This window comes from Lethenteron reissneri, chromosome 29 (genome assembly GCF_015708825.2).
Source record: "Lethenteron reissneri isolate LAM-NWPU_2019-01 chromosome 29, ASM1570882v1, whole genome shotgun sequence".
Lineage (NCBI taxonomy): Eukaryota > Metazoa > Chordata > Hyperoartia > Petromyzontiformes > Petromyzontidae > Lethenteron > Lethenteron reissneri.
The window spans coordinates 1,650,040-1,673,411 of NC_083807.1; the positions used below are offsets into that span (position 1 = coordinate 1,650,040).

At 54.1% G+C, this 23,372-nt stretch overlaps 1 protein-coding gene across 2 annotated transcripts; it reads right to left on the reverse strand.

Annotated features, from left to right (window-relative positions):
* Positions 1 to 659: 659 nt before the first annotated feature.
* LOC133349125 (YTH domain-containing family protein 1-like) lies at positions 660 to 21,085 on the reverse strand. Of its 2 annotated transcripts, XM_061562332.1 has the most exons (6): positions 20,693 to 20,837; positions 16,152 to 16,176; positions 13,520 to 13,599; positions 5,616 to 7,868; positions 3,579 to 3,806; positions 660 to 2,189 (listed from the first exon to the last, which is right to left on the reverse strand). In XM_061562332.1, the coding sequence occupies exons 1-6, from the start codon at positions 20,714 to 20,716 to the stop codon at positions 2,166 to 2,168; spliced, it is 2,634 nt and encodes an 877-aa protein (XP_061418316.1). In that variant the 5' UTR covers positions 20,717 to 20,837; the 3' UTR covers positions 660 to 2,165. The 2 variants fall into 2 exon arrangements, with proteins under 2 accessions (XP_061418316.1, XP_061418317.1); XM_061562333.1 differs by lacking the exon at positions 16,152 to 16,176 and having other exon boundaries at positions 20,693 to 21,085.
* Positions 21,086 to 23,372: the final 2,287 nt, after the last annotated feature.

A 23,372-nucleotide genomic window follows, 5' to 3' on the forward strand; every position in this document is an offset into this window, starting at 1 on the left:
ATGTTGACACGTGGCGTCGAGGGACGTCACGTGTCAGCCCACAAGACAGACACATAAACAACACCCATCACGTGACACGAATGATCCGAAGATGAGGACAAAAAAATTCCTGGCTTAAAATAAAACATGCGTCAATCCGAAACTCACCGTGAAGCTTACGTAACCATCGATTTAGCATGCCCCCTTTGTGAATGCAAACTTAGTGAAAATTACACTTGCAGGGACACCCTGGGACCGGTGGAGGGTGTCCATCGAGCACAGGGGGTCGGGCAACCTGCGGCTCTTTCAGGAGCTGCCTTCGTGACGTCGTTTATTAAGGACCACCCACAGTGCATTGCGGCTCATGAAATATTGATTTTTAACGAATTCTAAAAACCGGTCTCTCTGCTTGTGATTTTGGTTTGGCGACCCCACCTCATGGCAACAGCTTGCCAAGGCAAAGACACAAACTAAATCCGCCAGAGCTGACTCCAGATATTAGGGCGAGTGCCGTTAGTTAGCAGCACCTATGTCGGCCGGCCACGGCACACGAGGGGGTAGGTGGGTGCCCAGCGACCACAACCCCACCCGCCTTTGTCTCCCCGGTCTCTTCTCTGCAAGTCGCGACGACTACAATCGGACATTCATGTGACAAGCACACAAAGCACACACACACCAGCTCAGGGTGTAATACCACATTTATTAAGGCTAATGATGACTTCCTAGAGGCAGGAAAATTAACTTCACTATTTCCTCATCATCTTCCAAATCACGGGCAGACAGTCAAAAAAGATATAAATGATTTTAGACTTTTTTTTTGATGAAAAATTCATTCCGGCAAAATGAACAGGGTCCAAGTTGTACTGTACAATCGCGGGGCTCCGGTCCGATTGGAGAGAGCAAAAGCCCTCCCCTCTCTGTTCATTCGCGTTCGGGCAGTCGGTGACAAGAAAAACGCAGCCTCCGGCGTCGAGCAACGCTTTCGCTTGGAAACTCTGATAAAATCTGTTCTCGATCGATCGCCAATAATCATCAGTCTTCAGGCAGAAATCAGTCTTTAAAATGGCTTTTTACGTTTGGAGCAATCATCTCGTCTCAGTCTTATCATCATCATCGTTATAATCGTCACCGATGGGTGCTCTTGCCGTTGTTGGTTTGCTTGTTGTCGATGTCTTCGGGATGTTTAAATATTCGCGAGCGATGATGGAAAGTAGGGGGCTGGTGGTGGTGGTGGGGGGCCGGTGGCGGATTTCACGGGAGGAGTTTCATATTTTTTTCGCCGTTTGCAGGGCTGGCCACCAGTGCGTTGGGCCCCTTTGCACAATCCCTGTGCTTTTGCGAGTAGCACCCTGAGTTAAAACAATAAAAACGTATCCGCCGCATCGTCTCCTTCCCCAATCCTCCTCGTGTCCCGCCCACCACCGCCCCTCGACACAAAAAAAAATGATTCCAAGAGTGGACCTGTTGATAGTATTGGTCTCTCCATCCCCCCCACCCCCACACCCAGCACCACCAATCTTGTCTGAAAAAAAGAAGAAACGCAAGCAAAGCTCGGCAGATATTAAATACGCAGCTCACGATTGTGTTAAAGAATCTTCTGAAACGAGCCGAAGAGCTGGAGGGAAGAATTACACCGTCGTCATCATCATCATCACCATCGCCATCAATCATCACCGTGATTACCATCATTGTCGTCGTCGTCATCATCATCATCACAGCTACGTTTGAGTTAATATCATGGGCATTGTAAATGGGAGGTCAATTAAAAAGCAATTTTTTTCTTCTTGTTGAAAATGCAACTCTGCCAGGCGATACATTCACACTAGGACTACAGTATCGTACGATATAAATGACGATGCTGGAGAGAGAATTGAGGAAAGGAAACGATAGGAGGGGGCATTACAACAACGAAAGGATAAATCACAAAACAAGGATAAGCATTTCATTTTTTTTCTTCTTCTCATTATTCTTATTCTGCTGCTGCTGCTTCTTCTGCTGCTGCCGCCGCTTTGTTTTAAAAGGGACAACCAACATTCAGGAGAAGCTCGAGGTTCGGTGTCTTCGTGCTGTCGACGTCGGCAAGCTTGGGCGAGCGCCGGGCACACGCTCGGGTCCACCGTGCCCATCACCCCCCCCCATCACTAGCCACCCCCCCCAAGCCCGACACCTCCAACCCACCGCCATCATCATTTGTTACGGATTTGTCGATCCTGCCAAAACACGGACAACACAAGAGAGAGATGGGGAGGATGAGGAGGGTTGGGGGGGGGGGGTCAGGGAAGATGAGAAATCAGAGGAAATGAGAGATGAAAAGGGAGATGACAGCAAGGAGGGGTGGGATGGAGGGATTGTGGAGGGATTGTGGGGGGGGGGGGTACAGAGGGAGGGTGGGAGAGAAGAGAGCATTTTAAAAACACATTCAACTCTAGATATTACTCAAGTTATTTCACCTGGAAAATCTCTCACATTAGCACGCCTCGTTTGCAAGGGTGTCCAGGGTAATGAGGGGAGCAAGTGGTCCGGATAAAATATAACCACGGATAATAAAAAAATGTTTAAAAGTTTGTGAATTTGGCTTCAAACCGTCTTGTTTATGCGTACAGCATAAGGGCAGCGAGATGTTGACTACCTGGCCTCGTATACAGGAGGTAGTGGGTTCGATCCCAAACCCGACGCCTGCTGTATACGTGGAGTTAGCTTGTCTCTCTCCCCGTGGTCGTGTGGATTTTTCTTCGGTCCTCCGGTTTTCCCTCCACATTTAGAAACACGTGTTTAGAATATTTGGCTGCCATATATTTCCACGTGATCATAAGCCACTTTGTGAAGCTATCACGTGGCCAGGTCGCTTCTGAAAAAAGCTATATAGCTCCATAGGCCTTACCCGGTAAATAACAAATTATTGTAATTTTTTTATAAATAATCGGAGGATGCTTTGTGGTCTGGGTTCTCCCTCGATGGAACATCTCAGTCGAGATTAGGCCCTCGCTCGCATTCAAGTCAACAAACGATGACCTAACGTATTACAAACAGCGCCACCTAGTAGAACTTTCCGGCGAAACCGCTGCAAACCATCTGACCGGTACGTCACGTAGGTACCTATGTGACTTTACCGAAAGACCCACAGAGTATGGATTCCTGCAGTCACGAAAGCTTCAAATCAAGATTCATCCAACTCGTGTTGAACTTGGCTGAGGACTCGGTTCTAGCTGACACGGACTGTTTCGACTCATCCACCACCGCAGTGATGAGCCACCAGCAGGAGCCTCACACTTGGAGGTCATCACAGCACACTCACTCACCGATACAAGATGATATTAGTCTCGACTTTGCCGAGCCGCCTTCGACCTAACGAGCCAGGGCATGGCACCTCCTCACTGCCCACTGGTAGGGGAGTTTCGCAACATTTGTGCGGTGATCAGCCGCCAACCCCCTGGCCAAAGAAGGGCAACAACGCTCGTTGCGCTTATCGTGATAAGGGCATCGGATCGGCCTTCCCATCGCGCCTTTTTTCTGGCCAATTAAGTTGCGTATCGCTTCACGGAAAGGGGTGGGGGCCGACGACGACCATGACAATGACGACGATGACGACAATGACGCACCTTCTTCTGGCCCTCCTCCTCCTCCTGCCGGCGCTCGTAGTGTGCGAAGTCGTCGAAGATGGAGGTGGTGTGGCGGAAGGCGGCGATGACGCGCAGCACCTGGCGTGCCTTGTCGAGCGGCACCTCCTGCGTGTCGCGAGAGTTGGTCACCGGCTTGTTCTCGTTGTTCTCCAGGCGGATGTGGCGCAGCTGCGAGTTGGGCACGTCCTTCACGAAGATCCACTTCACCTGCGAGACCCCGCCACCCCCCACCCCCCCCGGGGGAAGGGAGGGGAGAGGGGGGATGATGGAGGGAAGGGATGGAGGGAGGGATGGATAGTAGGGAGGGGATGGAAGGGATGGTGGAGGAAGGGAGGGGGGAGAGGAGTTGAAGCGTCAAGGTTCTCGTAGCCTAGGTTGCTCACCGCTGTGCCACCGCTCCGCACCACACCATAGATTGTGCATTAACGATGCATCGATGAATCAATGTCGATTCTTCGGCTAAAAGACACGTGGCACCGAGAAAGCATCTCTATTCGAGGTTCGTACGCCAAAGGGGTTCACGTGATCCTTGCGGCCACAAGTGGGCGCCACACGCTCCGCAAGGCCAACAAACACACTGGAGTCGATTCTTTCTTTACATCGCGACCCAGAAACGCGACGATTCGCTACGTCGGGCGGGCGAGTCGCCGATTCCCCCGTTTGGCGAGTTGATGAACGGTGACGGCGCGTTTCAAAAAGCCACTCCCATCGCTGTGTCACTGCTCGTGGCGGTGTCTCTGGTGACTGAAGGGTGACGAGGGGAGGAAGGGGGGGGGGGTCACACCAACTAATTCCGTACAATTTTGGACCAATAACTAACACACGACGATTCTTAGAAACGTGAGCCTATGCGCGTGTCGCGAGATTTAAACTCTCAAAACTCGCAGGTTACCCCGAGGTGGCGCAGTGGTCAGAGCACTGCACCGAGGCTTCCCTCCCTTCACCAACCAGCGCGGTGAAGTATGGTCAAACAACCCCCGGGACCCAACACGGCATGGGGGAGTTCTCCGTCGAGCAATGCATTGACACGGGGGTGGTGTCACAATCCTCGTCATTTTATATTTGAGAAGTAAACTGCTATTGATAACCATTTTATTTACATACTCTCTGGGTCTTTCGGTAAAGTGACGTAGATAGAAAAATAAAATAAAAATATCACGACTTTCGATCGCAACACAAGCAATCGTCCTCAGGTGAAAAAATACAGCAGGCGGACTGCTGAGGCAGGAATATTCTATTTATTTATAATTTTTCTATCTACGTGACTTTACCGAAAGACCCAAAGAGTAGGAATTCCTGCAGTCACAAAAGCTTTAAGTCATTATTTTATTTAGATTTATTTACTTACAACAGCTGGGCGGAGGTGGCGCAGAACTGTAAACCAGCAACTGTGGACGCCATGGTTGGAGGCTCGCAAAAATGTCGTCAAGACTCCCTTCCCGTGGGCGTCGAAGGTGCCATACCCTGGCTCGCCAGAAGGCAGTACAGCAAGTGGATTAAGCTCCATCCGAATGCACCACCACGGGGATTCAGTGTTGCCCCCTCGCACAGGATGGTTTTCTCCGGGTACTCTGGTTACCCACCACGCCCACCACTACCTGTACCACTAGAACCACCATCCGTACCTCCCACCACAGCTTTCACCACTATCTTCACCAATACCTACACACCATCGCCACCACGATCACCCGTACCACAACCGCTCAAACCACCAACCACCCACCACCAAAGATCGCCTGGAAAGCCATAAGCAGACTGTTGGGACAAGTTGGAGGAATCTATGAAGGCTGGCATGTTACACGAGGGGGTGGGTGGCCAGCACCACGCCCGACCGCCTTTGTCTCGCTAATGACGATGCTTGCACATCACACCAGGTACTCGGTTGAGGCCGATTCGACCTAGAAAAATCTCAGAATCGTTTCAGAAAAATCGCAAATGTTGTTGGCCGCGAGCCGGCATTCAAAAATCCACCGCTCCCCGCTCACACCCACCACTAGGGCACCCACGGGGGCATACCTCGAACTTGCCCTTCCACTTGTCCTGCGACCACACGCCGGCGCACGTCTGGTAGTCCACGGGCGAGGTCATCTGCGCCACGCCGCAGAAGTGGCCGCTGCCGTTGACGCTGAAGAGGAGGTAGACGGGGCCCTTGCCCTGCATGGCGCGGTAGGCGCCGTCCAGCCGCCGGTTGCCGTGCTCGGTGCTGCACCAGATGGAGTACTTGATGGAGCGGTGGACGTCGTCCTCGGAGTAGCTCTTGATGATGAAGGCCCGTGCGCTGCGCGGGCTGCACTCGAAGTCGCGCGGGTTGTAGCTGTTGGCCACCTTCAGCTTCTCCAGCACCGGGTGGCTCTCTGGCGGCAGGGACGTCGCCGCGACCACCGACAGCGCCAGGCCCACCGGTGCCAGCTGCTGCTGCTGCTGCTGGTGGTGCAGCAGTGGTGGCGGAGGGGACGGATCTGACGCCGGCATTATGGGGCCGGACGGCATGGGCAGTGGCGGTTGTTGCGGAGGTGCCAGAGGCTGCATGGTGTGGTGGTGATGGTGCAACTGATGGTGCTGCTGTTGCTGCTGCTGGTGATGCTGGTGGTGCTGCGGCTGCTGTTGCTGCTGGTGAGGAAGCGAGTGGTGGTGAGGGAGGTGGGGTAGAGGTTGCTGCTGCTGCAGGTGCTGCTGCTGCTGAGCAACCGAGCTCATGGCGCCGACCGTCAGCATGTCGCCTCCGAACACGCCTCCGTTGCGACTGCGTGGTGCGGACCAGCGCCCGGGCTGCTGCTGCTGCTGCATAAGCTGCCCGTGCTGCATTGGTTGCTGCAACTGATTATGCATCTGTTGCATTGTGTGCTGCATCGACTGCTGCTGCTGCTGGTGATGATGCTGCTGCTGCTGCTGATGTTGTTGCTGCTGTTGCTGCTGGTGATGAAGATATAACTGCTGCTGCTGATGCTGCTGATGCTGCTGTTGTTGTTGCTGCTGCTGCTGCTGTTGTTGCTGCTGCTGTTGCTGGTGAAGCGAACTGCCGGGCTGGCTATTCGGCTGCTGATTGGCTTGCATCGACACCTGCACGGGCGCTAGCGACTGGATCTGGCTGCTCGGCTGCGGAATTGACATAACCGGCGCCGCAGAAGTAACAGCCACCGCCGGTGACGGGGATACCGACTGCTGCTGCTGCTGCTGCTGAGGGCCAGGCGCCTCGCCAGGCCCGCACACCGGTGGCGCTGCCTTGGCCACAACCCCCTTGTTGTCCCACGTGCCGATGTCCATGTTGTGCTTGATGGGGGGCGGAGGGGGCATGGCGGCGCCGGTGGCGGCACCCCCTGCAGAACCCCCCTTTCCCTTCAGCTGTTTGGGCTGCGGTTTGGCCGGCTTGCTCGCGATCGCCGCCCAAGACGTGGGTTTCTGCGCCTGCGCCATCGCTGCCGCCTGCTGTTGCTGTTGGTGCTGCTGGTGTTGCCGGTGCTGCTGGTGCAGCAGAGCCTGCGCCGCCGAGTTCGATACCGGCACGGGGATGGTCGGCACGGTCATGCCGCTCACGGAAAACATGGAGCCCACGACGGGCGCGCCGACCGTCTTGTTGGCGACGTCGCCGCCGCCACCGCCGTTACCGTCGCCGCCATCCAACTTGAGCCCGGCCACGCCCTGCTCCACGCTGCTCACGGGGCCCGGCGCCTTGTTGATGCCCTCGTTGGCGAAGGTGGCGTGGGCGTCCATCGCTGCCCCGCCCAGCGAACTCGGCGGGTACACGTAGCTGCCGCTGCTGCAGCTGCTGCTGCTGCAGCTGCTGTTGCCGCCCCCGTTGCCGCCGTAGACGGCGGCGCCGACGGCCGCCGCCGAGGCCTGCGCCGAACTCTGCCGCCCGGGCGGCCGCCCCGCGCCGCCCGTGGCCGCGGCCGCCTGCGCCGCCTGCGCGGCCGCGCCGGCCCCGGCCCAGGCCGCGAACTCGGGCCCCCCGGGGAAGAAGCCGAAGGGCCCCGGCGCGTGCTGTCCCAGGTAGGTGGCGTGCGCGCCGAGGCCGCCGGCGGCCCCCGCGGGTGCGGGCGCCCCGAGGCCGCCCTGCCCCAGGAAGCCCGGCTCGGGCTGCAGGAAGTGGTGGTGGGCCTCCCCGTTGGCGAGCGTCTGGCCGTAGTGGTGGGCGAGGTACGGGATGGGAGGGTCGCCCCCCGTGGACCACGCGGCCTCGGCGGCGCTCAGCGAGTACGACGGGAAGCCCATGGACGGGCCGTAGTAGCTGGGCATGTACGGGTCGGTCATGGCCGTGTAGCTGTTGTTCTGGGGTGCAACGGGAGGAGGGGCGAGCAAGGCAAAACCGAGGTCAGCTGACGTCAAAACATCCGGCGAGGGGTTCGCGGCGGTGGTAGCAGCTAGGCACAGCACTGCGGGTGGCGAGGGTTGGCGGATCGCCGCGCGAATGTTGTTAAGCCCCCTTCCTGTTGGGTGTCAAGGGGAGGTGCCGTACTTTGCCTCGCCAGGGCAACGTGGTGGAGAAAAGTGTGGACTAATCTCCATCTGTCCCATCTGCCACTTGCATAAACGCTCGTCGTTAATTGGCTGAATAAGTCTTAAATCTTCTCGCCGCCGTGATCGCAAACCGCGGGGTGCCGTATGATACTGTTGCAAAATTGACGCTTACAATATTCACGGTGTTATTATTATAGCCGATTTTCAAGTTAACTGTAAGAGACAGATCAAATTGATGAAATGGAGGTCACCACTTTACACATGTGCAGTAACTACCATTGTGATTACGGAATGTGGGGAGGGCAATTAGAAGTGAAGAGAAAAAATTGTCGGAAACGGCTTATCATCATTTGCTTGCGAACAAAGATTTGTGTCCATCCGATTTGCTAGATAGCTAATAGCAAAAATCATAGCGGCGCTTAGTGGCTCATTGCTAGGGCACGGTTGCTAACCGCCTAATCTGGGGGGGTAGTGACAGGAGCCCAGTGGTAGTGCGTTCAACCGCTTGTTGCAGACGTTCGTACTTCCAATCCGGTAGGCCACCCTGGTTATCACCGTATTAAAACCAACAAACAAGCGCCGTCTGCTTAGCAGTGATCGTCAAGATGACAGCTGTCAGTAAGTTTCCATTGTCAGTAACTGCAAGCTGCCCATAAGATCCTAATGTCGGTAAGTCCCCATTCTCAGTCTATCCCCCACTCTCAGTTGGTCCGCCACTCTCAGCAGGTCCCCACTGCCGGCAAGTCCTCACTCTCCACGTCCTCACAATCAGTAAGTTCGTCCCGGGAAGTCGGTTGCCGATGGCAGTGGCCGCTCAAACGGGACCCGTACCGCTCGGCTCCGAAACCCGAGCCGTGTTTACCGCCCCCCACTACCCCTCCTCCATGTGACGGACAGGGCGGGCGCTCGTGCCAAGGCTCACAGTGGCGGCGGCGCTCCCGTTGCCAGGGGGCTCACGGTGCCAAGCTTCTTCCCTTGCACGGTTCCGACCGCCGTCTCCCTTTTGCTCAACATCAAAGAATCGAACTGGAATCCAGGCGGGCCGCCTTGCGATTTAAACCGGGTGCTTAAATTCTAGATTTGAAGCTTTTGTGACTGCAAGGATTCATACTCTTGGTTCTTTCGGTAAAGTCACGTAGGTAAAAAGTGTCACGGAGTCGATGAGTGTCAGGCCAGGCAACCGATGACAGCACGAGAAAAAAACAACGACATTAAATTTGACTCCAGCGCTGAAAATTGAAGGAACCTCAGAGGTCCCTTCAATTCCGTGAAGAGGCACTTCTGTGGTTTCCGCCTCCGTCGCTCATTCTCGAAACCCCAAAAGTTTGCACTCTTCTGGGAAAGGTCCAAATAGGTTCGTCATATCTAATGACGTGACACCGATAGCGAAAGCAATAACACATTTTGGAAAAAATAACAATTTAACGGAACGTTGGAAAGCGTGCAATGTCATCGCAAATTGGACGTCGAATATAATAAAAAATGGACAAACGGTTAGTCTGTGTGGCGGATGATAACAGCTGTTTTACATTGGAGTCATGGCTTATTGACGGGCGCCTGTGGGATTGCAAGAGCCCGTCCGTAGGGTACTGGCACCGCGAGGACCCCACGTGAGCACGCCCGCAGCGCCACGCTCGCACCACCACGCTCGCACCCTACGCCTTTCTTCCAAGAGGACAGCTCGCTACTGCGACGACCCATGATTATATGCTCATGGCAACCATGAAGCCGATTTTTAAGAAGCAAACAATGGAGTTAATGTACTAAAAATATATATATTTGACATTGGGCTTTGTTTATTATTCTACTGCCCCGATCGTGAGCACTGGGCATGTATTTGGGTCTCGGCAATATCTTCATTTTGACATTCATAATTGCCGCTGTCAGACTCATCACCTGCATCTGCTAAATGGATCGCGTTTCTCCAATACTCAGACCCTCCACTGGCTCCCAATCCAATCCCGGATCAAGTTCAAGATCGCACTAATAATCTCCAAGATCCCCCAAGGACTTGCCTCTGCCTATCTCTCCCCTCTCATCTCACTCTACTCCCCTCCACGCACTCTCCTACCTCTCCCCTCTCATCTCACTCTACTCCCCTCCACCCACTCTCCTACCTCTCCCCTCTCATCTCACTCTACTCCCCTCCACGCACTCTCCTACCTCTCCCCTCTCATCTCACTCTACTCCCCTGCACGCACTCTCCTACCTCTCCCCTCTCATCTCACTCTACTCCCCTGCACACACTCTCCTACCTCTCCCCTCTCATCTCACTCTACTCCCCTCCACGCACTCTCCTACCTCCCCCCTCTCATCTCACTCTACTCCCCTCCACGCACTCTCCTACCTCTCCCCTCTCATCTCACTCTACTCCCCTCCACGCACTCTCCTACCTCTCCCTCTCATCTCACTCTACTCCCCTCCACGCACTCTCCTACCTCTCCCCTCTCATCTCACTCTACTCCCCTCCACGCACTCTCCTGCCTCTCCCCTCTCATCTCACTCTACTCCCCTCCACGCACTCTCCTACCTCTACCCTCTCATCTCACTCTACTCCCCTCCAACGCACTCTCCTACCTCTCCCCTCTCATCTCACTCTACTCCCCTCCACGCACTCTCCTACCTCTCCCCTCTAATCTCACTCTACTCCCCTCCACGCACTCTCCTATCTCTCCCCTCTCATCTCACTCTACTCCCCTCCACGCACTCTCCTGCCTCTCCCCTCTCATCTCACTCTACTCCCCTCCACGCACTCTCCTACCTCTCCCCTCTCATCTCACTCTACTCCCCTCCACGCACTCTCCTACCTCTCCCCTAGCATCTCACTCTACCCCCCTCCACGCACTCTCCTACCTCTCCCCTCTCATCTCACTCTACTCCCCTCCACGCACTCTCCTACCTCTCATCTCACGCTACTCCCCTCCACGCACTCTCCTACCTCTCCCCTAGCATCTCACTCTACTCCCCTCCACGCACTCTCCTACCTCTCCCCTCTCATCTCACTCTACTCCCCTCCACGCACTCTCCTACCTCTCATCTCACTCTACTCCCCTCCACGCACTCTCCTACCTCTCCCCTCTCATCTCGCTCTACTCCCCTCCACGCACTCTCCTACCTCTCCCCTCTCATCTCACTCTACTCCCCTCCACGCACTCTCCTACCTCTCCCCTCTCATCTCGCACTACTCCCCTCCACGCACTCTCCTACCTCTCCCCTCTCATCTCACTCTACTCCCCTCCACGCACTCTCCTACCTCTCCCCTCTCATCTCACTCTACTCCCCTGCACACACTCTCCTACCTCTCCCCTCTCATCTCACTCCACTCCCCTCCACGCACTCTCCTACCTCTCCCCTCTCATCTCACTCTACTCCCCTCCACGCACTCTCCTACCTCTCCCCTCTCATCTCACTCGTCCACTTCACGCACACTCTGACCTCATTCCAATGACCGCCACAAAAACATTGGGAGGACCTTTCTCAGCGGTGAATTGTTAAAACGGTTGTACATATTCAATGCACGCCTCTCAAACAAATATCACTAAGAGAAGACCGCCCCCCCTGTAAATATGCATCTCCGTTTTGTCCTCTTGGGCGCATTCACAACGTATTGCACATTAATCTTATTTCACAAATAGTAGCGTACGATTAGATGCATGCATCCCCAATAATGTCAATTCTGGAAGCTTCATTTGCAAATGGAAAAGCTCTTTTACTTTGATATCAGGGCTGCTGACCACTGGCCCAGGAGGCCTGAAATGCCAAGCGCTGGCAACAAACAAGCACCATTACAATTATAACAGATACAAAGTCAATCCATTTCTTAAATTGGCTAAGGTAAAAATTAGACAATGCTGGGAGGGGATTCCACAGTGGAGCAGTGGGAGGGAGGAAGAGAAGTGAGGTGACCTGCAGTGTGGTGCGCGACTGGTTGAGATGCGCGAGTGGGTTTAGTTCGTTGTGACCTGTAGTGGTGGTTGTACACAATACGGACAAGACAAAACAGTCAGCCCGGTAGGCTGAGACCTCGGCAGGGGCGGAGGAAACACGGAGGGAAGTTCGTGGTAACAGCAACCGTAACAGTAGCGATAGAAGAGTGATATGCTCGTCAGACAGACAAAATAACATTGGCCAGGAAACATGATTCGTGCAGTCAACGTGGAACTATGCAATTAAGTTGCTAATTTCTGAAATGTTATATTTTTTTCACATTAACAGCATCAGTAGCTTCTTATCCTAGCCATTTATCAGACAACTGCACGTGCGCTTGAGAGCGGGAAATAATGGCTAAAAGCAGACGGCTGAATAATTCATGGCCACGGTAAAGACGTCACGAAACAGCCACTTAAAAAGCTACTAAGTAGAATTGAGGAGCACACGGACGGTTGGATGAATGAGCTAAAGTATTCCTCTAATCAGGCTTGTTAATTTCGGGGTTTTCCGCGTTATTGATTATCGCATGCAAAAAACACAATAATCAATTATCAGTTTACCACTCCTATTGGTGACTGATTAACCATGGGGCGCCACGGTGGCGAGATGTTAACTTCCTCGCCTGGTATACAGGAGGTCGTGGGCTCGATACTGACCCTCACGCTTGTATATTTGGAGTTTACGTGTCTCTCTTCCCATAGGTCACGTGGATTTTTCTACAGGTCCTCTGGTTTTTCCCTCAAATTTTTTTTATCAAAGTGCGTTTAGAGTATTTGGCTGCTATAAATTTCCACATGATGATAAGCTACTTAGTTGAGCTATCAATTGTGGCCAGGTCTCTTCTGAACAAGAACTACATAGCTCAATGGGCTACCTGGTGAAATGAATAAAAAATGTAGTTTAATAGTTTTTAGGATCCCGGCCACTGGTTCCTTACGATGGCGGCTGCTGACCAATCAACATCGGATACGTTCTGAGGCCTCCTTTGCCAGTACCAAAATATACTAATAGGGTTTTTCTCCTTTTGGCGCGTCATCTGGTCGAACACCTTATGAGACTAGGCTCTAAGAAAAGCCGTCTCTGGTGTGGACCAATCAGTTTCAAGGACAATGCATAAATTATCAGAATATTGTTTTTTGTTTGCATTTGACTGCAAGTATTGTGGTTAATTTTAACATGATTCCTTGCAAAATGTGTCAGTTTTGTTGCCAGAAAAGGGGAAAAACCCAATTAGAACATCAGATACGGTTTGAACGTTTCGCTTGAAGGAAGAGGAGCTCTGTGATATCCACTTCCGTGGGCCATTCTCCAAGACGGAGGGGATGGCATGACGCCGATAGCTACAATCGACATAAAACTGCGGGAAATTTATCTTTTTTATTTCAAGGTTGCCATAGAAACCCCTGCAAAGCCCACTGGTCTTGCTAAGCGGGCCCAGACACTTCCACGTGGTCGTGGTAACACAGTAAGAGATATGTGCTGGAAAGAGCATGGGTGGGGGGGGTATGTGTGATGTGGGGGGGGGGTCTCACCTGGCTGCTCTGATTGGTCAGGTAAGCTTCAAAGTCGTCGTCATTAACTGTATCCTTGGAGTGCATCGAACCGTTTTGAACTGCGAGCGAGGCAACGGGGACAGGGGTGTGGGGGAGAGAGTGGTGGATAGTGATTTCAATTCGCAAGTGCACAACACTGACATTCAACTGTTTGTTGTCGCTGTTCTAATTTTAATAACAGCACGTATGCGAGGCAAAGATCCCCCGAATGGTCATATTCTTTGGGCAAGTGTTGTTAGAGAGCACCTATTAAGGTCAGAAAGGTACACCGAGGGATGATAGCACCAGCGCCAAGCTCAGATGCCTTCATCTCATCACTACGGATGTTTTTGCCACTGCATGCGGTATGCAGTGAAGGCTGAGTCAGCCTAGGAGAGGCCCAGGACTATTTAAGATATCGGTTTGGCAACCGATATTAACCGTGGCTGGGATTGAACTCGGGCACAAATGCAATTTTTTCAGACCACAAATTAAACGGACTTACAACACACCAATGTTAGCACATCCCGTGTCACACACCTAACACACAATGACACACTCATATATACAAACACGACACGAGCACGGATCACTCGACACTCTACAAAGTTACACGCTGCAACAGACACGCAAAGTGAATGCACACAAACACCTTACACCAGCACACGCCTTCAACATTATACTGCTGCACCCGTCACACAAGGTGGCAACACAAAGACGACACGAAATCTGAATAAATCACGTCTGTGCTCATGTCGTGAATATCTCACCACTCGCACTGCATGCCACACTCAATAAGCCGGTTATGCATATTCATCCAGGCATTTCATTCAGCGGGTACACGATTATTTAACCAAATTGTTTTATGGTGCTGCGTTGGCAGTGGTACACAGTGCACACTTAACACAGAGCAACACATTCATCAATAACCTTGTAAATATATGAAATAGGCGACGTTTTGGGCAATAGTCCTTCTTTACAGCACATGTGCACAAATAACAAACTTGGCGCATTCATCAAGTGTCTTTTGTTTGTTTTATTTTGTAAGCGAGCCATTCATCGTTTATCCTGTTTGCAGAAACTTCTGGCGCGAGTTTCTTGTAAACAATCATTTGTTGATGTTGTTGTTTTTGCTCGTGGTAGTGCTTGCATTGTTTCTTGTTGTAATGTTCTTACCCCGTGCCCCTCACTGGACATCAAAAAGAGCTTTATAGCTCATCGGATTCCTCCAGTATAAATAAACATCCGATTCTGCACGTGCCCACCCCTTCCTGCAGTGACCCCCGTAGCTGCCACCACTGCCGACAGATGGGTCTTGGGGCCTGTGGTCGTCCTTGTAGCAGAGTTGCAAAGTTCAATTTGGCATTACCAGCTGAAATAAAGTTTGAGTGCGTGTGTCAATAAGACTGTGGCTTTAAGTGGGGGTGGGGAGGGGCAACATCTATAAGAGGCAACGTTTTGGGCCAATGATTCTTCTGGACAGCACACAAATGCTCAAAACATCTTAGGGCATTCGTCACCACAATCTTACTTTCAAAAAGTCCCCCGATTTGTATGCACTTGAACTCACTAATGATAAGATCACACTGCTTTCCAGACCTACAACATACTCGCAACACCGATATAGGTGAAGGCAGGGAGCGAAGACTCGCAAGCATAGGAGTACAGTATTTCTGGACTGCCATCTACACTGCACAAAACCCAGCGTGACAAGTTGTGCAAATAAAGACAAACACCCATGACCCCGAGAGCGTGTGGAGAGACCTTCATCCAGCTGAGGCTTCACGAGCACACAACGCGCACGCTGACACGAACACACATTGACACAGTCCTAGCCCACGCAGACACACACACACACACGGGTCCGCGAGCCTTCCGATCTTGCTGGGGCAAGTTCAGTTTGCGAGAACCCGTTGCAGACGGGCAGGCGGCACACCGCGCAAAGTGCGCGAAGTGCGGGCCAATGCCGCGCGCAGCTGCCTTTGTTTCCCCATCCTACAGTGCCCTTGGTATTCATTCAAGGTCTGAGGAGACCTTGAAGAAACGTTGCACGCACACACAAAGCGTGCAAGGAGTCGTCATTCACAGCCACACTTCACACCCGCCCACGCCTCGCAGTGCGGGAGCACCACCGGAAGCCGAGAACACTCGCGGCTCACGCATTTAAATGTATAAATACGTGTGCATTTATACACACAGGGTATAAAAATACCCCGCGTTGGAGTGCGCGTGTACAAGTGTGCGTGTCTCTTTGCGACTGTGCGAGTATACTAGTGAGTATACGAGAATATGTGAGCATGCGTGTACTATACGTGTAAATGTTTGTCTTTAGAGTAGTATACGTGCACAGTATGAGTGCAACCTTGATTCAATTTCCTTAACACGGTGAGCATCAGTCGCGAATCTGTCCGGGGCCTACTCCAAGTCGACCTCCGATGAGCACGGTTGGCTACGTACGGTGCGAAAGAAGTTCAACACACAATACATTGGTAGTGTGTGAAAACACCACGAGGTAGACATTGATCTGACTCCACCACCCGCCCCATCATACACCGTGCAAGCCTCAATAGGTGCTCACAAACCGATACACGGATACAACCACAGGACGGGCCAGTCGTATATATCTTCTTACCTTTACCAGCCTGTCCTTTCGTTCGCTTGAAAGACAAAGGAGTGGTGGTAAGGGATGCGGAGGGGGCCCGAAGATAGGAGCACAGGGAAAGGAGAGAGACACAGACAGGGAGAGATGATACAAGGAGAGAGACGGGGGAGAGGAAAGGAGGCAAAAGGCAGAGGGGGAGAGCAGATGGAGTCCGTGAGACAATGCGAGACAAAATCGGCACGGGACATTGCCCAGGTGGCTTATATCAAAATCAGAATATTTGTTAATACTTAAGGAATCCGATGAGCTATAAAGATATTTTTCAGATAATTATAGGGCCTGCATTGAAAGGGGCCCAACTTTCAGAGATATATATTGAAGAGCTTTGACGTGTATTTAATCGGGTGAAGTTGACATCCTTCGAGATATTATTAAAGTGAATGCCATGACCTTTCAGAGATCTGATCACAAATCGTTCACCACTAACTTTTATAGAGTTCCCTTCCGGTATATTTTACCTTTTGACTGTCGTGTACAGTATAGCTCTCTGTCAATCCACTGCTGGATGAGGGCCTCCCCATATTGTGCTGCGTCGTCATGGTTATTTGACCACACTTCAGCACAACTGGTCAGTACGAGTTGAAGACGGAGGAGCATAGGAGTACAGGACAATGGATTTGTTCCACGTTACCATGCTGCCCGCAACTGTTATTGACTTACACATCGATCTACTACGAAAGTGACGGCCAATGGTTTTCATAGGAAATCTGTTGCATCAAATGTTATGACCCGAGATGAAAAATTTAGGCGAGGGTGAGAGTTCAATTCCAGCCAATAATTAAATCACCTTGGGTGTTTAAAAATCTACAGCCGAGTTATATGGGCAAGAGTTTAGGGGATTCGAGCTATCGTCAAAAGGTTTTGTGGTTTCAATGGTTATGGGCTATGGTTTCAGGTTCAGGCTAGAGTTAAACTATATGTTCCCTAGCTCAGTTTTTGGTGATAGGCTTTAGGGCTTAAGTAAAGGTTTAGGCCTCGGGATATGCTCCAATGTCCGGGTGTATCACCATCATCACTATCAGTCGTGATCAATCTACTGCGAAAGGGCCTCCAAACCCGCCTCCTCCATCTCTCGCGACCCTGCTCTGCAACAACGCACATTAGCACCTGGGCACGAGCCGATTTCATTGCTCCATCTCCTCGGCCCAAGTCATTCTCGCCGTCCCTTTGCCGCCGCTCAAGGGATGGGACGCATTGGGCGTTCATAGGAACACACGTGAAACTGAAGTCGATGCTTTAGCAGTGGCAGCATCTGTGTGGATTTCACCCCAACGGCAAACACCTCCGGACTCGCTGCACCGATAAATTGATAAGAGGTCGCTTTGACAAACGTCAGTGGACGTGATTGGTTGGCGGCGCCTCTGAACACCAGCCAGTGTGAGAGGTTGCCCGTGTCCTTTCAATCAGCGCAGCGGTGGAGTGATAGTCGTGCGATGAGTAATGAAACCAGCGGCCACATTTCGCCTGTGCTGATGTGCCTGGGAGAATGGATGTGTGCCAGTGAGGTGGTCAGGCTACAGAGCGCGTGTTTGAGGCTCCATCTCCCTCGGTCTTCACCACTCCTCCCATCGTCCTGTCTCTCGTCTTCCTCCTCATCTCCCAAGTGGCTCACCCTATATTCCGTCTTCTCCCCCCCTACCCTCAATACTTCAATGCCTCAAACATCTTCTCCACTAGATTTGAAGCTTTCGTGACTGCAAGGATTCATATTCTTAGGTTTTTTTTCGGTAAAGTCACGTCGGTAAAACATCAAAATTAATAAAAATAAATAAACATCAAAATTAATAAAAATAAATAAATTTTATTTATTTTTATTAATTTTGATGTTTTACCGACGTGACTTTACCGAAAAAACCTAAGAATATCTTCTCCACTCCCTCTTTCCTTCTCTCCACAAGCTCCACTCCAACTACTCCCACTCCATCGCCGCTCCATCTCCCTCAACTTTCGCTTCTCACCTCCCCCTTCATTTTGACATTACCCGCTTCCACCCCACGTGTCTCCCGCCTTTCACACACACACAGATCCTACACGTGCACCCCCCCCCCTCATCTCCCATACTACCAACTTCCGCCCCTCCCATCCTCCTCGCTCTCCTCCCTACTCTCCATCCCACCCACCATCTCCCTTTCTTCCATCTACCTCCTCCCCAGTGCCCCCCCCCCCACAAATCTCCCATCTCACACAAAATGTAGGACCCCCATCCTCCTCCTCCTCACACCCCCCACCCCCGCCCTCTTCCCTCGTCCCTTCACGTCCCTTCCATCCCACCCCCACATCCTCATCCCTCTCCCCCCTCCTCGAATGCATCATCCCCCTACCGTGATACTCCCCTCCATTCCCCCTCCCTGCCCTTCTCCAATCTCCCCCCACTTCACTTCCGATATCCCCCTCGTCTCCCCCACCACCCTCACCACTCCCCCCCTACCCCGGACCTGCTCCCCCTCTCCCACTTTAACCCCCCCCAACCCCCACCGCCCCCAGCTACTTCTCTGCTTCCAGACATCTCCACCCACCCCACACTTAAACCCCCTCCCCCCACCACTTAGACCCCTGCACCCACCACTACCTTGTAGTCCCCAACACCCGAACCCTGTACCCCCCCCCCTGCCAGTACCTCCTTTATGGCCTCGTCTCTCCCCCCGCGCTCTCTACCCCCCTCTCTACCACCCCCCCCGCTCTCTACCCCCCCCCCCCCGCTCTCTCTACCCCCCCCGCTCTCTACCCCCCCCGCGCTCTCTACCCCCCCCCCGCTCTCTCTACCACCCCCGCTCTCTACCCCCCCCCCTCTCTACCCCCCCCCGCGCTCTCTAACCCCCCCCCGCGCTCTCTACCCCCCCCCGCGCTCTCTACCCCCCCCCCGCGCTCTCTACCCCCCCCCCCCGCTCTCTACCCCCCCCCTCTCTACCCCCCCGCGCTCTCTACTACCCCCCCCCGCGCTCTCTACCCCCCCCCGCGCTCTCTACCCCCCCCTGCTCACTCTACCCCCCCCGCGCTCTCTACCCCCCCCCCGCGCTCTCTACCCCCCCCCCCCGCTCTCTACCCCCCCCCGCTCTCTACCCCCCCCCGCTCTCTACCCCCCCCCCGCGCTCTCTACCCCCCCCCCCGCGCACTCTCCCCCCCCCCCGCTCTCTCTACCCCCCCCCCCTGCTACCCCCCCCCCCCCCACTCTCTACCCCCCCCCGCTCTCTACCCCCCCCGCTCTCTTTCCCCCCCCCGCTCTCTCTAACCCCCCCACCCCCGCTCTCTAACCCCCCCCCCTCTCTACCCCCCCGCTCTCTACCCCTACCCCCCCCCCGCTCTCTACCCCCCCCCGCTCTCTACCCCCCCCCGCTCTCTACCCCTACCCCCCCCCCCCGCTCTCTACCCCTACCCGCTCTCTACCCCTACCCCCCCCCCCGCTCTCTACCCCCCCCCGCTCTCTACCCCCCCCCCGCTCTCTACCCCTACCCCCCCCCCCGCTCTCTACCCCCCCCCGCTCTCTACCCCTACCCCCCCCCCCGCTCTCTACCCCCCCCCGCTCTCCACCCCCCGCTCTCTACCCCCCCCCCTCTCTACCCCCCCCCCCCGCTCTCTAACCCCCCCCCCCCGCTCTCTACCCCTACCCCCCCCCGCTCTCTAACCCCCCCCCGCTCTCTACCCCCCCCCGCTCTCTACCCCCCCCCGCTCTCTACCCCCCCCCCGCTCTCTACCCCCCCCCCCGCTCTCTACCCCCCCCCCCTCTCTACCCCCCCCGCTCTCTACCTCTACCCCCCCCGCTCTCTACCCCTCTACCCCCCCCCCGCTCTCTACCCCCCCCCCGCTCTCTACTACCCCCCCCCCGCTCTCTACCTCCCCCCCCCCCCCCCCGCTCTCTACCCCCCCCCCGCTCTCTACCCCCCCCCCCGCTCTCTACCCCCCCCCCCCCGCTCTCTACCCCCCCCCCCCCGCTCTCTACCCCCCCCCCGCTCTCTACTCACCCCCCCCCCGCTCTAACCCCCCCCCCTCTCTAACCCCCCCCCCCCCGCTCTCTACCCCCCCCCCGCTCTCTACCCCCCCCCCGCTCTCTACCCCCCCCCCCGCTCTCTACCCCCCCCCCCCCCCCCCGCTCTCTACCCCCCCCCCCTCTCTACCCCCCCCCCCCTCTCTACCCCCCCCCTCTCTACCCCCCCCTCCTCTACCCCCCCCCCTCTCTACCCCCCCCCCGCTCTCTACCCCCCCCCCCCTCTACCCCCCCCCTCTCTACCCCCCCCTCTCTACCCCCCCCCTCTACCCCCCCCTCTCTACCCCTACCCGCTCTCTACCCCTACCCGCTCTCTACCCCCCCCTCTCTACCCCCCCCCCGCTCTCTACCCCCCCCCCCCCACTGTAACCCCCCCCCGCTCTCTACCCCCCCCCCCCACTGTAACCCCCCCCCGCTCTCTACCCCCCCCCGCTCTCTACCCCCCCCCACTGTAACCCCCCCCCCCCCACTCTCTACCCCCCCCCCCACTCTCTACCCCCCCACACCCCACCACTCTCCCCCCCCCCACCTGCTCGAGTCGGGCCGCGCTCATCCTTCAGCGCCGCGTCTCTCGCTCCGCGCTTCCTCGGGAGTGGGCGGTGTGGGGGGGGGCGCTGTGGAAACGATCGCAGCCGCAGCAGCAGCAGTAGTCGACACTTCTCCTCCTCAGCCTCGTGCCCCCCCCCCGGCTCGGGCGGCGCGAGCGACTGAGGGAAACGCGGCGGCCGCTCGTCTTCACCACCACCACCTCGTCTCGGCGTCTCCTCCACGCCTCGCTCTCCTCGTCTCGGCGTCCACCTCCACGCCTCGTCTCTCCGTCTCCGGCCTCTCCTCTCTCCCCGCCGCGTCTCCCACTCCTCCTCCTCTCTCCCCGCCGCGGCTCGCTCGCGTCTCCACGCTAAATGAAGGCGGCCGCGCGCAATGGCGGCTCTAGGGGCGCGCGCGCTGCTCGGGCGCTCTCCCCATTGGTTCGCGGCGCCGCACGTGACCTCGAGGCCCCTCCCCCTACTGCCCCCTCCCCCCCTACTACCCCCTCCCCCCCTACTACCCCCTACCCCCTCCCCCCCTACTACCCCCTCCCCCCCTACTACCCCCTCCCCCCCTACTGCCCCCTCCCCCCCTACTACCCCCTCCTCACCGCCTCCACCACCGTCGTCCCTGGCAAACTTCCAGTGGTGGAAGACCTCTTCCAAAAACGGTGGCGGTCTTCCAGACAGGGAAGATGGCTCTTCTTTAGGGCACCATTGTGTGATAAATACAGAAGACTGTCTTTCTCCTGGTGGGAGACGTTCACGTGCGAACGTGAGAAGGGCTAATGCCCGAAACGTCGCTTATGTAATTTTCGTTTTAAGGCCGCGGTTATAGGGGAATGGTATGGGGTTTTTTTTAAAGAGAGTTTTGTCTTAAACATGTGTAAAGACAACTTACAGAGATAACCGTGGATTTCTAAATGCGGAAGTTGCCTTCCAGAAACGGTAGATAGATCTTAAAAAAGAGACGGTAGATATCTTCCAAAAATATATGTTGTAGAAGACACATACCCAACCGAAATGAGAGCTCTACTGGAATCAAAACACAACTACCGGATTGAGAAGTTCCCTACCGGAATGTGAAGATCGCTTCCGGAATCGTAAGATGCCGACTGGAATAAGAAGATTTATTTCTAAACGAGAATATCTCTGCCGGAATGAGAAGTCCTCCGACAGGAACCGGAAATATAAAAAGATCGCAGTGCGGAGCCCCGTTCTAACATGGCGGGCAGTGACGTCATAGACGTCTGTGGCCAATCACGTGGCCGCGAGATGTGGCGCGCGAAATCTTTAAATGTCCGTTTTACGCGTCGTAGGCTTTTGCGACCAATATCATCCACAATACAGGGGTTTTGTGTTAAATATTTTAATTGTGCCGCAACTTATTTGTATTTACGTATTAAACGCCGATTTAAATACACGCGAACGGCCTCACTGAGCATACCCTGGTTACATTTTAATGATTGCAATTTCCCGCACGTGCATGTTTTAAAAGCGAAAGAAAAACCCACTGGTTTTACATGACGATGTATAGGTGTGGTTGTTGCTGTGGATAATCAAACAACATGGGGGAAGGACACGTTACGTCGACTTGGCATTCTCTGGTGTGACACTGGTGAGAGTTGGCCCTAAAGAAGGCTGTCTCGAGGGTAGACCAATCCCTCTCAAAGATAATGTATATATTATCAGAGCATGTTTCTGTATTCATGTTCACCACAAGTACCGTGTGTGGTTAATGTATACATGATTCCTTGGAAAAGGTTTCGGTTTGGTGTTTGAGCATCTTAAAACCTTTTATTTCCAGAAAAGTTAAAAGCTATTCTTATTTATGTTTTCATTCTTCCAAGGTTGATCCAACGTACGACCAAAGTTGGGCCAACATCGAATGTTAACTTGGTGATTTCCTTCATGAAGTGCAAAGTGCAATGTTTATATTTCACAACAAAAGTTAAAGTAGCAAACATGGGAATTCCTTGCACGTAAATTTATTTTGCGGTCTGGCAGGGGCGACACAAAACTGTGCTCGCTCGCCTCGTCGTTACCACACTCGTTCTAGACAAAGCACTCCGGGGGGGTCTGCCCTCCTCTCGACAAACCCAACAGCACCACCGTTGCAAATAGAAACCCGAAGCGACCGCGTCCAGTCTGTTCTCCTATAACACACGCGGTAGTTGCGTTCCCGAAGGACACCGCATTACGGAAAAATCGCGTTATAATAAATAATATAGGGTGAAGCATAGTCCGCGATAGCATGCGGGATTCGTACGCAGGCTGAACAAAGACGGAGGCGCGTTGGTAGCGTCTATATCAGTGGTTCTTTTTAACCTGGGATTAACCTGGGATAAACCTGGGGGTGCGAGACGTGGCCAGATTTTTTGTTAGAAGGTAAATCATCAAAACAAATTAAGCACGGGGGCGTAAGTACAACTACTTTGTTTCATCAAACTATGTATTTATTTATTAACATTATAATTTAACGATTGAGAACCAAGGGGGTGCAAGGCTACAGTGAAGGTTAAGAACCACTGGTCTAGAAGCATCCAGCAGAATCCCAATTCCTTGCATGGTGATGCTCGCCGAGGCAGCCGTTACGAAACGCTTAATTCCGACTCGCGCGACTTGGTTACGTTGGCTCGATCGCGTTATATCCAACTCGCATTCGCGTTATTAAATAAATAC